Source organism: Ammospiza caudacuta, chromosome 3, assembly GCF_027887145.1.
Source record: "Ammospiza caudacuta isolate bAmmCau1 chromosome 3, bAmmCau1.pri, whole genome shotgun sequence".
In the NCBI taxonomy this organism is placed as follows: Eukaryota; Metazoa; Chordata; class Aves; order Passeriformes; family Passerellidae; genus Ammospiza; species Ammospiza caudacuta.
Genome location: NC_080595.1, coordinates 102,569,430 through 102,588,794, shown reverse-complemented (window position 1 = coordinate 102,588,794; position 19,365 = coordinate 102,569,430). Strand labels below are relative to the sequence as shown.

Genomic DNA, 19,365 nt, shown 5'->3' with positions numbered 1-19,365 from the left:
TGGGGGTTTTGTTCTGGAAAAAAATAGAAAAGAAAGGAAGGAAGGAAGGAAGTGGCGGAAGGAAGGAAGGGGTGGAAGAAAGTGGCGGAAGGAAGGAAGCGGTGGAAGGAAGTGGCGGACGGAAGGAAGTGTCGGAAGGAAGTGTCGGAAGGAAGTGTCGGAAGGAAGTGTCGGAAGGAAGTGTCGGAAGGAAGTGTCGGAAGGAAGGAAGTGTTGGAAGGAAGGAAGTGTCAGAAGGAAGGAAGGAAGGAAGGAAGGAAGGAAGGAAGGAAGGAAGGAAGGAAGGAAGGAAGGAAGGAAGGAAGGAAGGAAGGAAGGAAGGAAGGAAGGAAGGAAGGAAGGAAGGAAGGAAGGAAGGAAGGAAGGAAGGAAGGAAGGAAGGAAGGAAGGAAGGAAGTGTCGGAAGGAAGGAAGTGTCGGAAGGAAGGAAGTGTCGGAAGGAAGTGTCGGAAGGAAGTGTCGGAAGGAAGGAAGGAAGGAAGGAAGGAAGGAAGGAAGGAAGGAAGGAAGGAAGGAAGGAAGGAAGGAAGGAAGTGTCAGAAGGAAGGAAGGAAGTGTCAGAAGGAAGGAAGTGTCAGAAGGAAGGAAGTGTCAGAAGGAAGTGTCGGAAGGAAGGAAGGAAGGAAGGAAGGAAGGAAGGAAGGAAGGAAGGAAGGAAGGAAGGAAGGAAGGAAGTGTCGGAAGGAAGGAAGTGTCGGAAGGAAGTGTCGGAAGGAAGTGTCGGAAGGAAGGAAGGAAGGAAGGAAGGAAGGAAGGAAGGAAGGAAGGAAGGAAGGAAGGAAGGCAGAAAGAAAGAAAGAAAAGAAAGAAAGAAAGAAAGAAAGAAAGAAAGAAAGAAAGAAAGAAAGAAAGAAAGAAAGAAAGAAAGAAAGAAAGAAAGAAAGAAAGAAAGAAAGAAAGAAAGAAAGAAAGAAAGAAAGAAAGAAAGAAAGAAAGAAAGAAAGAAAGAAAGAAAGAAAGAAAGAAAGAAAGAAAGAAAGAAAGAAACTTTCTGGTTAAATTTGAAGGTTAAAGTGTTTAAAAGGAAACAGATGAAATTACATGGGCTTTAGAAAGTATTCATAGTCCCTGGAGTGGAGACTGAGTACTTAGCGAGACCAACAATACCACATCAACCTCAGTATCACCACACTGAGTTCTAAAATTGAAAACTCCGGATGTACATTTGGCATAGGCTGCTGCTGAGATTATTTTCTGCGACAAGCAATCAGCAAACTCCATTCACATGTTAACTTGACCCTTTTTTTCCTCATATATCCCCACCTTAAATTTCCACTAAAAGTGCTTGTGTGCCAGCTTCTCCACATGAGAACTGAAGAAATGTCATTTAAAAAGCAGTAAAAGTTCCAGATGCACTACCTCCATGAAACACATTAAGAAATCTTGAAAGATTGCAGGTTTAAGTATTTGATTGAAATAAATCAATTTAAAAAAATCAATGTTTTCTTTTCTGTTAAAAGTGAAGGGAAAACTCAGTCTTAATAATCAATACCTCCCTCTTTGGCTGGTTGAGGATGAGTACTCTTCAGCTAAGGAAAAAATTGGTCAGAACATACCTTGGCTTATGTCAGGCACAGACTGCTGTTTAGGTTTGTGTTTTTCACAACATTTGCTGTTGAGCAAAACTTATACCTGCCCCAGAAGGCAGGCAAGCATAATCCTGTTATTTTCCAGATGGATGAACAAAAGAGGTTGTAGAAGATTGTTTCTGACAGTGTTGGGAACAAAACCCAGGGGCCAAACCACATGTCAGATTTACATAAAATGTATTCAAATCAAGAGAAAATGCATTTTCTGAAGGTGTTTTGAACGGCTGCTGAGTAATTTAGTAGCAACACAGCATGCTGCACTGCAGCTCTCACATTCACATCTTTCATTACTATTGGTCTGCTAGGGGCTGGCAGCTCTGACAAGACAATGCGAACCGTAGGGGGGATAAAACAATTTATGTGACAATGTATAGATCCCCAGCTCCTGGTGTTCTCACTAAACCCCCTCAGTGCAGTAGAAGTCACATCCACTGTTGCTACAAACAGCAGAGCAGTGCTGCAAATTGCATGGAAGCTGCAGAAGAAAAGCCAGAGAGACAGATATCCCAAGGCACAGGTGTGAGCTGGTGCCATATAAACACCATTTGCCCAAACAGGGAAATGTACAGCAAACATGTGATACTGCACTTGAGCAAAGCCTCCAGAAAAGGCAGTCCACAACTGGAATAATAATTTTTTTTTTTAATGTACTCCAAACCTCTAACAGTGACATGTCTGTTTAATATAGTTCATTTTAAGTGTGAGCTCAAAAGCAGATTTGGCATTACATAATGTTTTGCTGTTTTATATCAAAGCACAGAAAATCTGTGAGACAGTTACGTTATCTGGAAATACTCTCTAATGCAGCAGATATTTTTCACACCTCTGGAAAGGCCATAGCACCAGCAGTGTGAGACAATAATTACTCTTCTATGTTCACTGTATGCTAACACTCACCATGTGACTACACGAATTCTCCAATATACTCATATTTACATTGTGTTGGACAACAGAATACAGCCTTATCCAACACAAGACAGCACTACTTATAATTCAAATAAACAGAAGAGGTCACGTATCTGCTACAAAATTTTGCCTGCACAATTACACATGGAAGGAATGCAGGAAAATCATGTTCAGTATCACTTCCCTGTTCCTTCTGTGGTGAGTTGACCTCCATCAGCTGCCAGCTGCTCACCCAGCTGCTCTCCCTCCCCTCCCTCTCAGCCTGACAGTGAGTGTAGGGAAGCACAATGATGAAATTCCTGGGCCAAGATAAAGACAGGGAGATCACTTACTAATTACCATCACAGGACTCACATGATGTCAGAAGCCAGGACATTTCTCTGGCTGTCCTGAGCAGCCAAGACCCCTGCCAGGGGGCTCGGAGACCCTGGCACAGAGCCCAAGATGCCTGTGGTTTTGATTATGACCCGTGGAGCAAATTAACGACCTTATATGAAGATCTGCAAGCCACAACAGTTTAAGTAGAATGATAGTGAATTTATCACGGGGTGAAAAAGTAGATTTTGGGGCTTTTAGAATGGGGGTTCAGGGGGCAAGATGGAGGAAACTGGACGTGTCCAGCCTTTCTCCTTCTTCTTCTTCTTGGCCTCCATCTTCTGCTGTGATGTTGGCACTTTTAGATTGGTTTAGAGTAGAAGCTCACTGTGTAACATAGGTGATAGGTATTGGAAATTAATTGTAAACATTGTATGCATGATTTTTAGTATAAAGACATAACACCACCCTCGGGGCAGGCAGAGTGCTTTGGACCGTCTTGCTGAACGGACCTTGGCAGGACAGGAGAAAATATTTTATAGATAAGGAACAATAAACAACCTTGAGACCAAGAACTGAAGAGCTGTGACTCCTTCTTTGAGCACCGAGCTGGGAAAAGAGACTTTCTGACCTATCTCAGGGTCACTGACCAGCGAGAGATCCTGAGACAACATGGGGAAAATTTATTCAATTTATTTGCCATTAAATAGGTTTGGATGGTAAGAAACAAAGAGAAAAATTAACCCCCTGCTCCCTAACCCCCTTTTTTCCAGGCTCAACTTATCTCCATTCCCAACTTCTGTATCTCCCATACTCAAACAGGGCAGGAGGAGGATGGGGAGTACAGTTCAGTATGTAAAAGCTCCTCTCTGCTGCTCCTTGCCTCTCACACCTTCCCCCTCGTCCAGTGTGGGATCTCTGGGGGTCCCAGAGATTTTCTTTCAGGAAATACCCACCTCCTGCAGCCCCGCTGCCAGGGCCTGGGCACCTACACTCTGTACATCTCCTTTCTATAACCTCTGCAGCACTTTGCTAAAATATTAAATAATCAAGTAATGGTCAAAAAATTAAAAAGCATCTTTGGATGAAGCTGATCACAGATGTAACAGCAGCATCACTAACTCTATAGAAAATAGATCAACAAAGGTAAAAAGGGACAGGAGGTAAGGGGTACAAAATGGTGAGCAAGCAGAGAAAAAAGTTTCCAAGACACTTTACAGTCTAAGAAAAATCCAGGTTAATGTGTGCTTCGAAGAACAAACTAATGATAGTGGCAATCAAAGTGGTGGAGAGATAAATAAAATAACTTCTCCCACCTGAATTATTGATACCAAAATATAAATTCCCTATGGAATGGGGGCACTTCAGTTAAAAGAAGAGAAAAGATTTCCTTCCTGTGATATGTTCCACAAATGAGTTTCTTGCAGACTCTCAGAAAGATGGAGTTGATGTTTCTCTCTCAGAAAGATGAGGTTGACATCTGTCTCTTTTTTCCTCTCTCTCTTTCACAACTATCAAGGAGGACTATTTAATAAATGTGTGCATGAATTTTATTGAATATTCTCTTTAATCAAGTGACTCAATTTCCAGCACCAAATTTTCTTACTGCTGGTATGCAAAACTAGGCCTAAACTGGCTATTTTTTAAACAAAGAGCTGTCTGATGTCTTGTTTTGTTCTTTCTTCTCTGCCTATGTGAAAACTATATATTAAAAATCTACCTGAAATTTATTTAGAAAGCAAGAATTTAGAAAAAAATAAGATTATAGCTATTACAATTAAATAATAACTATCTCTATTTCTTCTTTCCCTAAGACCCCATGAAAAAGGTTATCCAATGAAATATATGAAACAGCAACCCCCAGGACACCTGATGTCTTGTGAAAATTTCTGGTCACAGAGATGGACTGAGTGTAGTGAAAAGTACAAATCATGTATCAGAAGCTCAATGTCACATTTTTAAAATTCTTTGCCTCAGAAAATTTAGTCTTTTGAATATGTTTTGGAGATAGGTAAATAGTATTCCCACTTTGGAGTTGTACTAACTAAGCAACAAGCTAAGATTAACCAAACTTTTTGAAAGCATATTGAAAATTTGCTGCTGAGCTAGGAGCTGGCCACCTAGACCAAGAAGAACTGCTCTCTTCTCAGCAAACAGGAGAAAATTCAGCGTAATCCCACAGCAGTCTGGACTGCACGACTTCACTGCCTGTTTCATTGTTTGTGGAGTTCTGCCTTCTGACTCCTCTGTGCTTATTGGTGCTCATGAGATGAATCAAAAGGAGCCAAACAGGCTTGTTGAGAGATACATTTTCTTGCCCTTCTCTCTACCACTGCTTTTTTGGACATTCATATACAGGCTGGCTGACTTCTGTTTTTTATTTTCTACTGATTTTCAATACCTACAGAGCAAATAGTACTTCCTATTGCTCTCAGCTAAGGCAAACCTGAAGAGAATTGCCAATTGTTACAAGCACACTGAACCAATTTTATTTCTGTATTGATCTTCCACATACAGAACAACAGGTTAGGGGAAGAAAATTAAAAAACCGCTTGCTCTTCACAGTTTTATATTGTTGTTCAGCTCTTCAGAACTCTCAAATACAACAGTGTAAACTACCATCTCACTTAGGAAGAAGGCAACACACCACCTTCATAAGATATTTGGCTCTATACTCTAATGCTATTGCTCCATGTGCTGTGCCAAACCAACGGAAAACAAACTGCTGTCTGAAAAGTACTCTGTGTAAATCATTGGGTGACTGGACATAGATGATGAATTTTAGAGAATTTATATACATTAGAAATAAAAAATAAAATATTGAAATGATAAAAATATTTAACAATGTATCATGTTGCCTTTATTACATAATTTTATTATTTTGTTATTCCTTCTGTAATCCAGTGACTCCTTTTTTTCCTTCATGTCAATGATATCTGCACTGTTTCATGCATAATGCCTGGTGTCCCATCAGCACTACTGAAATCCCTTCACTCTAGCCTGTATGTGAAATAACTGTTAGTCCTTGCAAGCAGATCAGAAGGGCCATGCATCCCACTTCCTCCCTGGAGCAGTGGGAGCAGCCAAATATTCTGAAATGCTTGCTTTTCACCCAGCCTGACTCAGGCCCAAGAAGATGGAAAAGTGAAACACATGAGATCACAGTCTATGTAGAGAAAACACAGTGAGTAAGCAATGACATCAGCAGTACCTGGAAAGCAATGTTTATTCAGCACACAGAAAAAACAAGACTGTGTACCAGTCTGCACCATTAAAACGGTGTCTCCTTTAATACAGAAAAGGAGGCTTTTAAAGAACTTAGCAAATGTTGGAAATTTAGGTTAAATGCAGTTTAGAATTTCCATGGTATATCTCATACATATGATTTATCTGCAACACTGCTGAAGGGCAAATAATATAATTTTCAAAGCAGATGTATCCAGAAAATGGGAATTGGGTTATACAGACTATTAGAACTTTATTCTTCCTAGTTTTTTTGCAGAAACTCAGAGATTCTTTGGATATTGGAATTTTAAAATTATAACACATAGCCAAATCTAAAAGTAGAAGATAAAGAAATGTGCATTCATTATGCTTTATAATGTATACTTTAATTCTGTGAACCCACTGTCTTTAGAAGACCTGATAAATTATGGCATAGAGATTCAGTAAAATCTCATAGAGAAATAACTGCTGTTAACAGCATCACTCACTAAGAAAGTAATAAATAATTACTGCAATTGTCAACAGCACATTGAAACTGTTTCCTTAATGTGATTATTAATCTTACAACTTCCTTTGGAAAATGAATTTTTCTGGTTATTCTGAAAATTACACTAGCTATTATTTTGTCATGTTTGATAAAAGGGTCTGATAAACAGTGAGGTTTTAGAATTTTCTGAATTATACAACACTTTAGTCATGCTTTTGAAAGTTATAGCATGAAAACCTAACAATCTATTCACAAATCTAATTACCAACATATCTGTAATATGCTTAACAATGAAATAATCAACATACATTGGACATTACCATGGTCATTAAACATCTGATTCTGTTTAAAAATGTTAAAATTGATATGACAAGGTTTTTAAGCATTCCTCATTAGTCCTTTTCATTTTACCACTTGTGTAGGAAAAATTACAAAGTAAATATACTGTCTTGAACCACTTGGTTCAAGAAGAATTTTTTAAAGTAAATCACTGGAATCAATGAAATTCAGAGTTTGAGTATGGAGGGTATTACTGAAGTGTTTGGCTTATCCTAGGAAAAAATGGACATAATAAAAACATTTCTCCAACCCGATAAAATCAACCTTCATAATTATTTTCAAGTCTGGTCCTCTACATTAGAGAGGGAGAATGGTGGGAGAACAGTATAATAGTTGGGCAGGAATGCACCTTAAACACAGGAAAGATCAAAAAAACCTTTCCATTCTACCAGTAGTCTATACAGGCCTCTCACTGGGACAGTCAGTACATAAAATATAAAGTTGGACTCCTGTCAAAATGACCACTGACATGACAGAATTTTCTTCAGAACTATGAAATTGTTTTGCTCTCCATCATAAAACATTTTTTATATTTCTTGCAAATTAATGGAAAGTTAAATATTCAAGTCTTTGTGGTGAATGATGGATTATTCTGCATAGCTGTGAGGGAGTTATGCCTATCAGCATCTTTTAGGATGAGTTAATTCATCCTACAATGGTAAACACAATCCAAAATAAAATACTGTCAAGGTTAGTGCATTTTTTCTGTGCTGCTTGATTTTGCTTTATTATGCTAAGTTGAACTGACTAATAAATACAAACACCCTTTAGCAACATTGGAAATTCAAATGAAATATGTTACATTCTTAAAACAGATAATATGCTTAAAAATAAAAGCTATCCTTTTTCCTATAGGAAATACAGTCATCTCTAGCATCTCTTATTCTATCAATTAAAAAGTTTAAATTCCAGTAGATACCTTCAGGAATAGAGATTAAATTATGCTTTCTTTTTTTTCAGGATATTGAAGTGTAAAAAGGAATTCACAATGTCAATTTTAAGTTCATGATTGGAGCATCTATTTGATGCATCTATGCTAAAGTCAGCATTTGCCCCAAACAGAATTTGATTTAACAGAATGCCTGATTTAGCATAAAATTTAAATACATAATACTTCCAACAAAATTTAATTTTTCAAATTCTGTGTTCAACAGATTGGAGGTGTGCCCTGCTAACAGGACTTTCCAAATAATATTTTCCAGTATTATTTTCTCTGATACTAGAGACATTTACAAAATATATTTATTTTATCATTAAGATTTAACAACAACAAAATCTTGAGTTTTATGTAGATTTGAAGCTGCAGTAACTGTAACAGGAAAAAGGGTTTATCAATGGGATGAAATACTGTGAGAAATAAATAAAGAGTATTTTTCAAACCAATTTTTCTACTTTTTCAGCTTGTTTACCATTTAACACTGACCACTCAGGGAAGTAACCTAGAGACAAACTGTCAGTTTTCAGTTAAGTGTCAAAAATTGCTAGTGAGCAATAAATGTCTGAGTACTGCATTAATTTTTAAATTTTGCCATAAATCCATGTACTTATACAAACTCCTTTAGATTAATACCTTACATGAAAGTAGATGAGGTCAGATGGAATAAATATGACTCATCAGCATTTTTCTTAAATAATGTAAGTAATCAACAGCCTCATATTTTTTCAAAGCTTTATCTTTAAAATATGGTAAATATACATTGCTTTTCCCTGTTGTTTCTATGGTTCCAGGTAGGTCACAGCACTCCAGCTGTGACTCAGAGCTCAGTTCAGTATGGAGCTCTGGATGCCTGATGCCACTCTCTATTACTGAGCTGCTAATTCAGTTCACACTCTAACATTTATATAGATATGAACAGCTTTGAAAAAGACTGAAGAAGACTCACACCTAGCAAGAGAACCTCAAACCCTCTTTAATGATTGGTTTTGGTCAGTAGTTTTAGCTTTTGGAGTGCACGCCCTTGCAGGAGCTCAAACGACATTCAATGCAACTCTGTAATTTGTCCGTAAGAAAACACAGCAGATATCACTTATTTTGTGACATAGCCTTTTCATCTGAGATAAATGTATAATGACAGCATGAATTGGAAGATGAAAATATTTTGACACCATGTACTGCAAACTGCTCTGTGGTGAGCCACTTTGCAATAAACCATCCAAAGCCAGTTAATGATTTTTTTGTGTACTTCCTTACAGGCAGAGTATGACACAAAATCAAGCCCTTGACTTATTATAAACATGAATTAGCAGCAACCATAGCATTAATGTGTTATTAACCTAATCCTCATACTGAATGCAAAACACAGCACTATACCAGGCACTGAGAAGAAAACTCTACCCCAGCTGAAACCAGGACAGCTGGCTTGATAGGAATGTCGGAAGGACCTGCAGAGAGCCTTTCCAGCCTAAGGAATCACTTGACTCTGTCCTTCTGTGTTCTTGGGTCATTCCTCTAAGGGCAGTTAATGCAAGGAAATCTAGCATAAACCCAGAGCATGAAGGGTACAGGAATTCAAACATCTGTTCTTCAAGTCAGTAGCTAATGAGCTTGAACAGCCATAGCAGTTGGTTTGTTGGCTTTGACAGATCACTGATGAAATATTGCATACTGCTGATAAATGAAAGGAAAAAAAAAGTTTCAGAAAGTGGCTTATACTTCTAAACACACTGAATGATCTGTTCATACACAAAAGCTGAAATTGAAACAAACACAAAAGGTAACCTTTTCTATATTCTTTATGAGAATCCATTTTCTTATTTGACTTATTCCAGATAACATGCCACATGGCATTATTTAACCAGCTGATTCCAATGTTCCAAATTTTTGTTTCAAATTTTAATTACATATACAAGAATTTGTATTCATTAGCTTGATTTAATGCATCTCTTATGGGACTATTTTTAAGACTAAATAGATGTAGTGATTTCTTGTGCAAAACTGTAACAGCTCAATTAATGAAACGGATTAAAGCTTTCAGGGGACAAACAATACATAGGTGTACAGGGCAAAAGCATTCCTACCTTACAGTGGAAAATGTGATGATTTTATGAAATTTTTGATTGCTATAGAAAATGCAGTAAACATAAATTTATGAAGTTGTATATATGCCCTTCTAGAAGTAATCACAAATTTTCTTCAAAATTGATTAATATCATACAGCATTTCCAGTTCGATGCACCACAACATAGGTATAACTTATCTACATGCAGACTTAAAATTTGAAATTAAGATATAGAGTGTGTAAAACATTCCTTTTTAAAACCACATCTAAATGCATTTTCCTTAACAATATTATACATTCATAAAATAAAATACAATTTTAAAAATCTATCCAAGACTGTTTTCACTGTTAATCTTCAAATAATTTTGAAAAGATTAGGTGTGATAAGACAACAGCGATATTGCACATTGTTGTCATTTACCAAATCACCTTTCCATTTCTTATTCATAACATAATTAATTATGTTGGAAATCAGTATGGCATTTACAAAACCTAGGCTACACTATATACTTGCTGAGATACAAAACCTGCTGCTCAGATGTTTCCAAATCATCAAAAAAATATCCTATATTTCTTGGTAACTGGTAATATTGGAAGCAATAGCAAGACATCAGATAATTGAGTTTGGGGTTTTTTTTGGTTTATTGATTTAATTTAATTTTAAGTAATACTTTCACACTATGCAGGATACCCAACACCTGTAAATAATAATAAAAATATGCACTAATATGTATGAAAACTTATATATCTCTGAAGTAATAAAATGAAATAGGTAAACAACATGACTGAAAATGAGACAACATATCATATGGATTGTGATTTACATATTTTTTAGAAACACATTTTCAGAATGCACATGCATGGAAAAACTTTGTAGAATAGTTCAAGCAACGATTTTCTTTCTTCTGTGGAAAGGGAGGAAGTAGAAGTGGGGAAATCATGGACACTGATAATATAATCATGTAACTAGTACTTAATACATTACACCTTGCCAAAGTTTCCATGTGGAGGTACAAAAACATGCTGAGGACTTTCACAGTTCAGAATGTGCCATCTGCTTTTGAAGCTGGAAGACCAAATAATAAACTTCAGCAGCTTCTGTACACTGCATGGTCTAGGTGATACTTGGCCAAATTAACTGGATAATGCATTTAACAAATAAACCCTTTTAAGGACAGCTAAAGGTGCCCTTCTCAGCCATGAGTAAATGCTCACATGCATACTACTGATTAAAGTGTGACAGAAAACTGGAAACAACTGCTTTCAACATGTTCACTTGGAAGATACATGAAATGTAAATGTATGCAATAACATGCTATAGCTCTGTGGGGATGGGCACTATGTTCATTAAATTCCAGAGTAAAATTCTGAAAGCTCTGCAGGTACATAAGATTGAAGAGTGATGTTGTCACATACAGGGAAGATTTTAATTAATGCTTGCTTGGAATCTCCTAAGCAGAAAAAGACCCGCTGTATCACATCACTGTGCAGAACAGACAAAAATATCATTTAGAGACAAGAATCTAAGATGTCTAAAAAATATCAGTACTTATATTCTTAAAGTGCCAATCCACCTTACTATCTAGATAAATCAAAATCCTGATGACCTGAGTATTTCAATCTCTTTGTCAAATTTACCTTCTTTCAACCACTAAATTGAAGAAACATCATTTGCCCCCATGACAGTAATATCACTTTAACCACAAAGTAGAGCAAATTTTACATCAGGTAAATGCATTTTAGAACCTACTCATGGAATGAAATTTGTTTGGATTAATGTTCTTTGAATAACTTTAAAGAACAAATCCATAAAACCAATCCAAACTACATTTCAAGTATGTGGTCAAAGCTTTAACTGAAAAGACCAATACATTCTCAATCATGAAATCATAAAAAATTACACTCAAATGAATGCACATTTTCAAACCAGTAATCAAATCATCCTAAAATAAACAGAAATAGAAACACAAATGAAACTACATTGAAACAGGTTTCTATTTTCTTTAGGCAATGCAAAAAAGTAAGCAATCAGAGCTTTATTGACTTTCTTCTATAAAGCTGCCATTTCACAAGTATCATAAAGACAATGACTGAACATTTAAAACTCATTTAATCTTCATCAGGTTTGAGAAAATGGCCATATCTAAGGAAGCTAATCATACAGTTAAAGGAAAGCAATAGCTCTAAACTATGGGAATGTATTCGTTTCTTGCACATGTGAATTAAAAAGAATAAGTCTGAGAAGGAGAAAATCTGTTTCTATAGATATTGGATGTGTTAGCTGTGGTGCTTAACCACTGCAGTCATAGTAGCATCCAAAACCAGAATAACTGTCAAATATTATCTTCCAAACTAATTCAAAATCAAATATAGCAAATATTTTGTTCCTTTGTTGGAGAGCTTTGAAAGAGTAACAAAAATTATCATTTATTCTGCTTTTTGACTCTTTTTCTGCACTATAGGGAAAAAAAACCCACACAATTTTGCAGGTAAAGCATACAGATAGAATTATCTATCTACAACAGCCTCTGAGAACACAGATCAACAGTTTGTCATGGATTTATATTTTATATCTTATAATTCAAGAGCTTGGGAGGCTACAACAGCCTTGTCAAGTTTGCTTTTTCCTTTGACAGAGGTTAAGGATGACTGCTGAAGGATTACAATTTTATTGCTGCTTGGTGAAGGATATACTGCTCTCTCTACATTTTAGAAGGACTCACAAGAATAATCACAAGTCATTTTGGAGGCCAAGCCCATAAACTCAAATTCATGTAAATCCCTACTAGTCACAGTCTACAATCACACCTTGCAAGTTATTTAGGATGCCACTGTTTCAAAGGTAGCAGTATAAAATTCTAGTAAACAAAGGAAATGTGTAAATTGAACTGATAGTATTTTTTAGTGTAACAACAAGAAGAATGAGGCATAAATACAGAGGTGTTAATATTAAGGTAGAAAAAGAAGGAAATAAAATTTTCAATGTGAACTTGAACTCTATACCTAGAATCAATTTTTAAATTTTCGTTTAGCTGCATTTGTTGCTACAATATTATTAGGCTTTGAAATCAGTATGGCATTTTAATGGCTTAAATGTATGAAGCAAAGACAATGCAGATAATTATCTGACCAATGTCTCATACAAGAGAAGCCTCTGGGATTAAAAAACAAACTTACAATAGTTTATTTGTATTGAGCTGTATAACTCTATCAAGTATTTTTGGAGAGAAAAAAATATCTGCTAGATCAAAAGGAGGGGAAGTGATATGCTTTTCTTTGTAAATTTTATGTGCTTTTACAATCTGTACAAAAATCCTAAAATAAATACACTGCCAGCTAATAAGATTTGAATGTATGCTATGTGACTTTGTTCCATTAATACTAGATGTTAATACTAAACATAAAAGGAAAAAATCCTCGTTTTAAATGTAGGAAAAAAGTAATGTAGAGACCTGTGGATGAACAGAAATAGAAGATAAAAATGAAACAGTTTCTTAAATGGCAGCTCCTATTAGCTTTCTGTATATTGAAAAAAGGATTTATGTTCTAACAAATTTGTTTCTAAAAGAAGTGGTAGGGCAGATGGGTTAAGCATACAATCTAAGAAAATAGACTGATATGCTGAACATTCTCTTCTCCCCTTATCAATCTACTCTATATAATGAGATCAACAAACCCCTGTCATTTCAGAATTGATCAACATTTACATCACAGAGAAACAGCTCAGAAGAAAAGCACAAAACCATTCAGATTTTGCTTTGTTTTTTCTTTTTTGATAGTAAAAGGCAATTTTGAGAAGTCTAACATGCATGTTTCATGGTAACTTTCGCAGCAGTCTCCTTCACATACCATCCTCTAACAGCAAAAATAGTTCTAGCCAAGGCTGCCTTTAATTTCATAATTTGTGCATTACATTCCCTCACAGCACAAATGTTCACAGTTCAGGTGCAGCAATTAATACTTAAGAATACTTAAACGATGTAAAAAAATATTATCCTAATCACAGTAATATGATACTTTATATGGGTGAGAATTATTTCTAAACATTTCTGAAGTAAAGATTGAATACTTTACCATTATTTAACATTACTAATATAAACATAACAAAAAACTCTATATTATTTCTGTTTTACTTCTTACCTAGCTTGCACATATGAAATTCCATGACTGCAAAAGAGTTAATTAATTACCAAAGCATGATATCAATATCCATCTCAAAATGATAAATGAACCATTTTCAGAACTATCATTTGTACAAGATGAAAAGTGACAGCAGTGATTAGCCACTTGTATAACCCTGACAGTACAGTGGCAAATGTAGATATGACAATTTTAGAATTGTAGTTGTTTGGATAAAGCTTTTAAAATCATCAAGTACACCCTGTAATGTAAGATGTTGTTAGCATGCCCATTTTTAATTTACCTTAAACAATAGATTATTCTTATATTTAGCACTAAAATGTGATGACAAATATAATTTATTCAACATGTTAATTCATAAGCATAAAATATGAGACCCCCATTTGTAATTTCAAAAATTATGTTTAAACTGTTTCAGTTCTCAAACGGAAATAATCTGAATCTGTAAATGTATCTGGACTTTGAAGACTTTGAATGATTCACAAGTTCTCCAAAGGACTGAAGTAATCTGCGTGAACTAAAATGTATTTTCAATCAAGGAGAATTAAAATTGAATTATATTTTCAACTTTATAAAAAAAGGTTTCCAAATTTGCTTTCCACTTTGACTTGCCCTTTTATTGTCAAAAAAAAAAATTACATTTTATTGCTCAATATAGATGACTAAAACTCTTTTAGTGTAACCCAGTTCTTACCTCACTGTGATAGGGACGAGCACACCCTTGCTGACAGATTGGTTCAGGGACACAGTCAGAATGTTCTGAGAGTTTCCACAGCCTAAGCGAACTGTTGGTCTTCCCTCCACAAGATACAAGTGAAGAAACTGTTCTCCAAAATTTCTTTCACCAGCTTTGAAAACAAAAAAGGCGACAGTCACACTTCTGGAAGTGTAGGACCTCACAGAACTAAATCAATCACACAACTGGAACACCATCATCAGACACGATGACCTTGGGGACCCTCCTGTCCATACACAGGACTCTTCTTGAGTGACTGTGAGGAAAAAAATCAAACTGTAATCTCTGTATTTAGCTAACAGTTAAAAGTAAAAGAAAATAACTAAAAGAAAAAATTTACTTGCCACTGCAGTGGCATTGATCTCACAGAGATTTTCATGAACTAAACTTCTCTCTATATCCAGCAGTATTGTTAAGGCAATGAAGGTGACAATATGAAAAGAAATTCACATTCATTCAGCTTTTCAAATAAATGATAGAAAACAAAAATTATAAGAAGACAGCTCTTATAATAGATTTAAAGATTATGAAAAATTTACCTTTCCCAATTAACGATGTATTTCAGACTTGAAGAGAAGAAAAATTATTTACAAAACATCAAACATACTGGTACTTGAACTATTAAAAATATGAATGAAAAATATGCTTAAGTTCACTTCCACTAAATAATATATTATACATTGTAAAAATGACAGCAAAATATTTATATTTAAGTGATGAATGATAAAAGGCTCTTCTAAGAAAAAAAAAGGACTGATACCTACAATTTCAAATGCTATTAGGTGAATTTGTCCTTTGAATTTTCTTTTCATAAAAGGTAAGACAGTTCCTGTTTGCAATTTTTATTCACCTTTAAGACAAATCGTTAAAATGTTAATCTGTTTATTTCACTGTATTTTACTATGTTTAACTGAAGTAAAAAAGACTCACTAATTGGGTCAGGAAATTGAAAATACTGCGTGTATTGTTTGATGTACCACTGCCTCTGAATAGGAGGCCTGGGTGCTGGCATGGGTGTTGGACAGGGAGAAATCTCACGCTGGCATTTGGGGGACCCTCAGCTGTGGAGTGCCTGGGTTTGGGTGGCTCTGCCCATGAACCATGAGCAGGAGTCCCCCAGAGTGGGTCACAAGGGCTGGGATCTGGGCTGGGTTTCAGCTCTGGGTAGGAGCTCCCAGGCCTGGAGCTGCTGCAGGGGCCCACAGGTCAGAACATGCTTTATTATTTTTATTCAGAAAGGTAAAAAGAATGAGGGCATTATGGGGACTTAAAAAACATAATAATTTGTAAAAAAAAAATAAAAAAAATCAACTTTATTTTGGAGACAAAACAAAGAGCAAAAAATTATCTTTTAGATCAGAGAGAGACAACAGTGCTTGCAACTGTCTGATCATTTCCTTTTGTATAGTTCCTAGCAGAAGCAGTTCACAATGTAAACTCCCTCCTTGAGAGCAGCTTTCTAGTCAACATTGCATTTCTTCAGTCTGTTACAAATCCTGATGACCTACTAAAGTCTTTTATGCTTAGATATATTTTGTATTCTGAATACCTAATTAACTGCAAAGCTATTTTAATTTGACTGGATTTCATGCCTTTGGCTTTTACAATTTCCTTCTACAGTAGTCTGATAATTCTCTTTCAAAATATATTGCACTATTGCACTGCTTTTTAACCATCATATAACTGATATATGCATATATTGTACTATTTGTTTCCTAGTCTTCTCCCTTCCCTGCACATGCCATTCCTGGCATTTCCAATTTCTACCAGTAAGTAGGTCTGTAAGTCACATTGATTCAGAGAGAATGAAGTGGATGTATATGTGCATGTATATAACGTCTTGAGAAAGTGAAGTTACAGATGAGCAGCTTGTTTCCCCTCTCCCAATGACTCTGTCTGTCTATTCACATTGCCCACTAGTAAAAACCTGGAAGAAAGTCCTCATTATTACCAGTAAAGTAAAAAATCTGGGACATCTCTCTCAAAGGCAGCATTACTTCTTGAAACTTCAGTGATTGTTGCTGCTTGAACTTCAGTCTAGGGAGCACTTTTAAGTCACACTTACAGGTGACTAACAGCATTCTTCACATTATTTGCTAGGTGGTAGGAAATCCTTTGAAAGGACAGTCCTTTAAATCTTTCTACAGTGAACATGAGGAGTCACAGAATTTTGTTCTGTCAATGTGAAAGAGCATACACTACCTAGCGCATATGATGGAAATTACCTTCATAGGAAAAGCTCGAGTCATAAGCAAAACAGACAGGTTCTGGGAAGAGACAGAGATCAGGAAATATCTGAGTTAAAAACCTTGTTGGATATTAGGGGTAAATCATCTTGACCTCGGTAGAGGTTATGTGAGGGTTCCAGCAAAAGAATCTCAGCAATCATCCTTTCACAGAAAACTGTGAGCTGGAAGGTAATTTTTGTACATCAGTATGTCAACAAGCAAATGGCCATTGAGCTTAAATGATTGCCTATCTAAAAGACAGATTTGAAGTCCCATTAAAATATGGGATTAGCTTTATTAAGACAGAAAATCAATTTTGACACAGGAAGGATACTGTGAAATGCTCTACATGAAAATAAGAGCTGAAATAAAGACAAAGAGACTACAACTGAAATGTCTGAATGGCCTCTATTTAGTTTCTTAAGGGTAAGGGCAATATGGGAAGATATGGGGAACAGAGCTTCTGAGAAAAAAGGAAATAATTTATGAGCCCAACTTATGGAAAGGGAGCTGTTGTCCTTTAGGAATGCTATAAACATGGGTTGTGAGATCTGAAATCCAATTGTCAGAAGTTATAGGCTACCATATACAGCAGAAGCTAAACAATCTACCCTTGAAGGGATTGTGAGCAGCATTATGCTGACTCTCTTAAAAATGAAAATGATGAAGTAAAACTTTACAACTGTATCAGGTTTTTATCATTGCTAGCAATCTATTTTGCTTTATGGCTAAATATCACAATTTGCTTTGACGTGTGGATAAAATTTAATCATGCTAACAAATAAAATAATTAAGGAATAGAATAGAAATTTTATGAATGCATTCTGTAGTCAACAAACAAATCTTCTCACAATGATGTCTAATCTTTATTGGCACAAATGTAATTGTCGCATTCTATCAACAATTTAAACATAACACAGCAGCAAAAATTCCAGAGAATTTTAGTCCATTTACTGTTAACACTCTTTAATGTATGTATTTCTTGAATACATACTGAAATAATTAGGGAAAATAGCATTATTAACTATGTAAATGCATTTTTCTTTGTATTAAGACAGATATATGTATAGTAATTTTCTATAAATCATACATAGACTTCTACGACATCCTCTTTCCCCTTTTTTTTAACAGAAAACCTATTTTTGAAAGCCTCTACAAGTCCTTAGTACTTGTTAATTTCAACTAACCATTGATAAAATTCTTGCTAATAAAGGCACCAAATAGGATTTATTTTTTAACAATGGTACGGTATGATTTACTAAAGTGGCATGCCTAGCACATGTAATGGTTCTCATCTTCTGCCTCTTGGTTAGCCTATGAGTAACCTTATTTGCTGTATTGTCTATATTTATTTTATTTGTCTAATATATATTTGCACATATATAATTGCACTAACTGCTAAAAGGTATTAATGCATTGATATTTCAGTGTTCTGTTCTTTTTATTTAAAGGCATGTTGACATGAAAAAGTGAAGAAGGCACAAATCTTTTTTGTTCTTCACTGGCTAATGTACTAGGTAAAGACAGATGCAAGTTTCAATCCTTTTATATTATCCTTATGATTTTGGCTTAAATAGTCTTCTTATGCATACTTTCTGATTCAAATTCCTTTGTGTATCAGTAGCATCTTGTCTGAGACTTCTCTCTGTAATTAAATGTCTACTAATTATCTGCCAGAAAAACAGATGTAACCTCACCACCACCTGGTAAAAACAGGTGTGTTTGTAAAATGTGTAATCTGAAGTTGGATTAATTTAAAAAAACTAATCAAAAATGTGTAACAATTTTCTAGTAAAGTACATCTGAAAGAAGCAGATCACTGTAATGATTTTTCTATTCTAAAAAGTTATTTTGACAAATAGAAAGGTTTTTGCTTTATGAATATGTGAAGCTAATTGTAACCATAATTATTAAACCATTGCAAACATGCATAAATTAACAGAATCTGAAAATGTTGGGAACATTAACCCTTAGAAGTGTGTGATTCTTGTACCTAGTGAGTGCAATAGCCTCAAGTTGGCTTTCTACTGATGATTCCTTCCTGGGATGTTTGATGGTCACACAGTTTCAAAAAAGCAGATTAAAGGCAGGAGTTGTACTACTATTAAAAGCAGAAGAGCTGACAGCAGCAGCTTCACTTTTGTAGTAGTTAGAAGTGAAAATGAAAGACAGAGCGGGGAGAAAAAATGGGGATGAAGGAAGTACAGAGAAAGCATATGAGGGAACTCACAAAGGATATTTATTTGACAGAAGAGTGTTCAGAAATAATTAAATTCTCAATTATCTGTATACGCACATGGAGTTAATTCATAAAACACTGGAAAAATTTTTATTTATGCATTTATATAATTTTTTATTTTACATTCAAGTAAAACCATATAAGAATATTGATCCGAACCAT

General features: G+C 35.4%; 1 protein-coding gene across 1 annotated transcript in view; it reads right to left on the bottom strand.

Annotated features, from left to right (window-relative positions):
- Window positions 1–19,365, bottom strand: part of EYS (eyes shut homolog) — a 704,807-nt gene that overhangs the window by 120,918 nt on the left and 564,524 nt on the right. Inside the window, exon 39 of the mRNA XM_058801756.1 lies at window positions 14,695–14,848. Within this exon, the coding sequence (XP_058657739.1) occupies window positions 14,695–14,848 (154 nt within the window). The remainder of the gene's footprint in view (window positions 1–14,694; window positions 14,849–19,365) is intronic.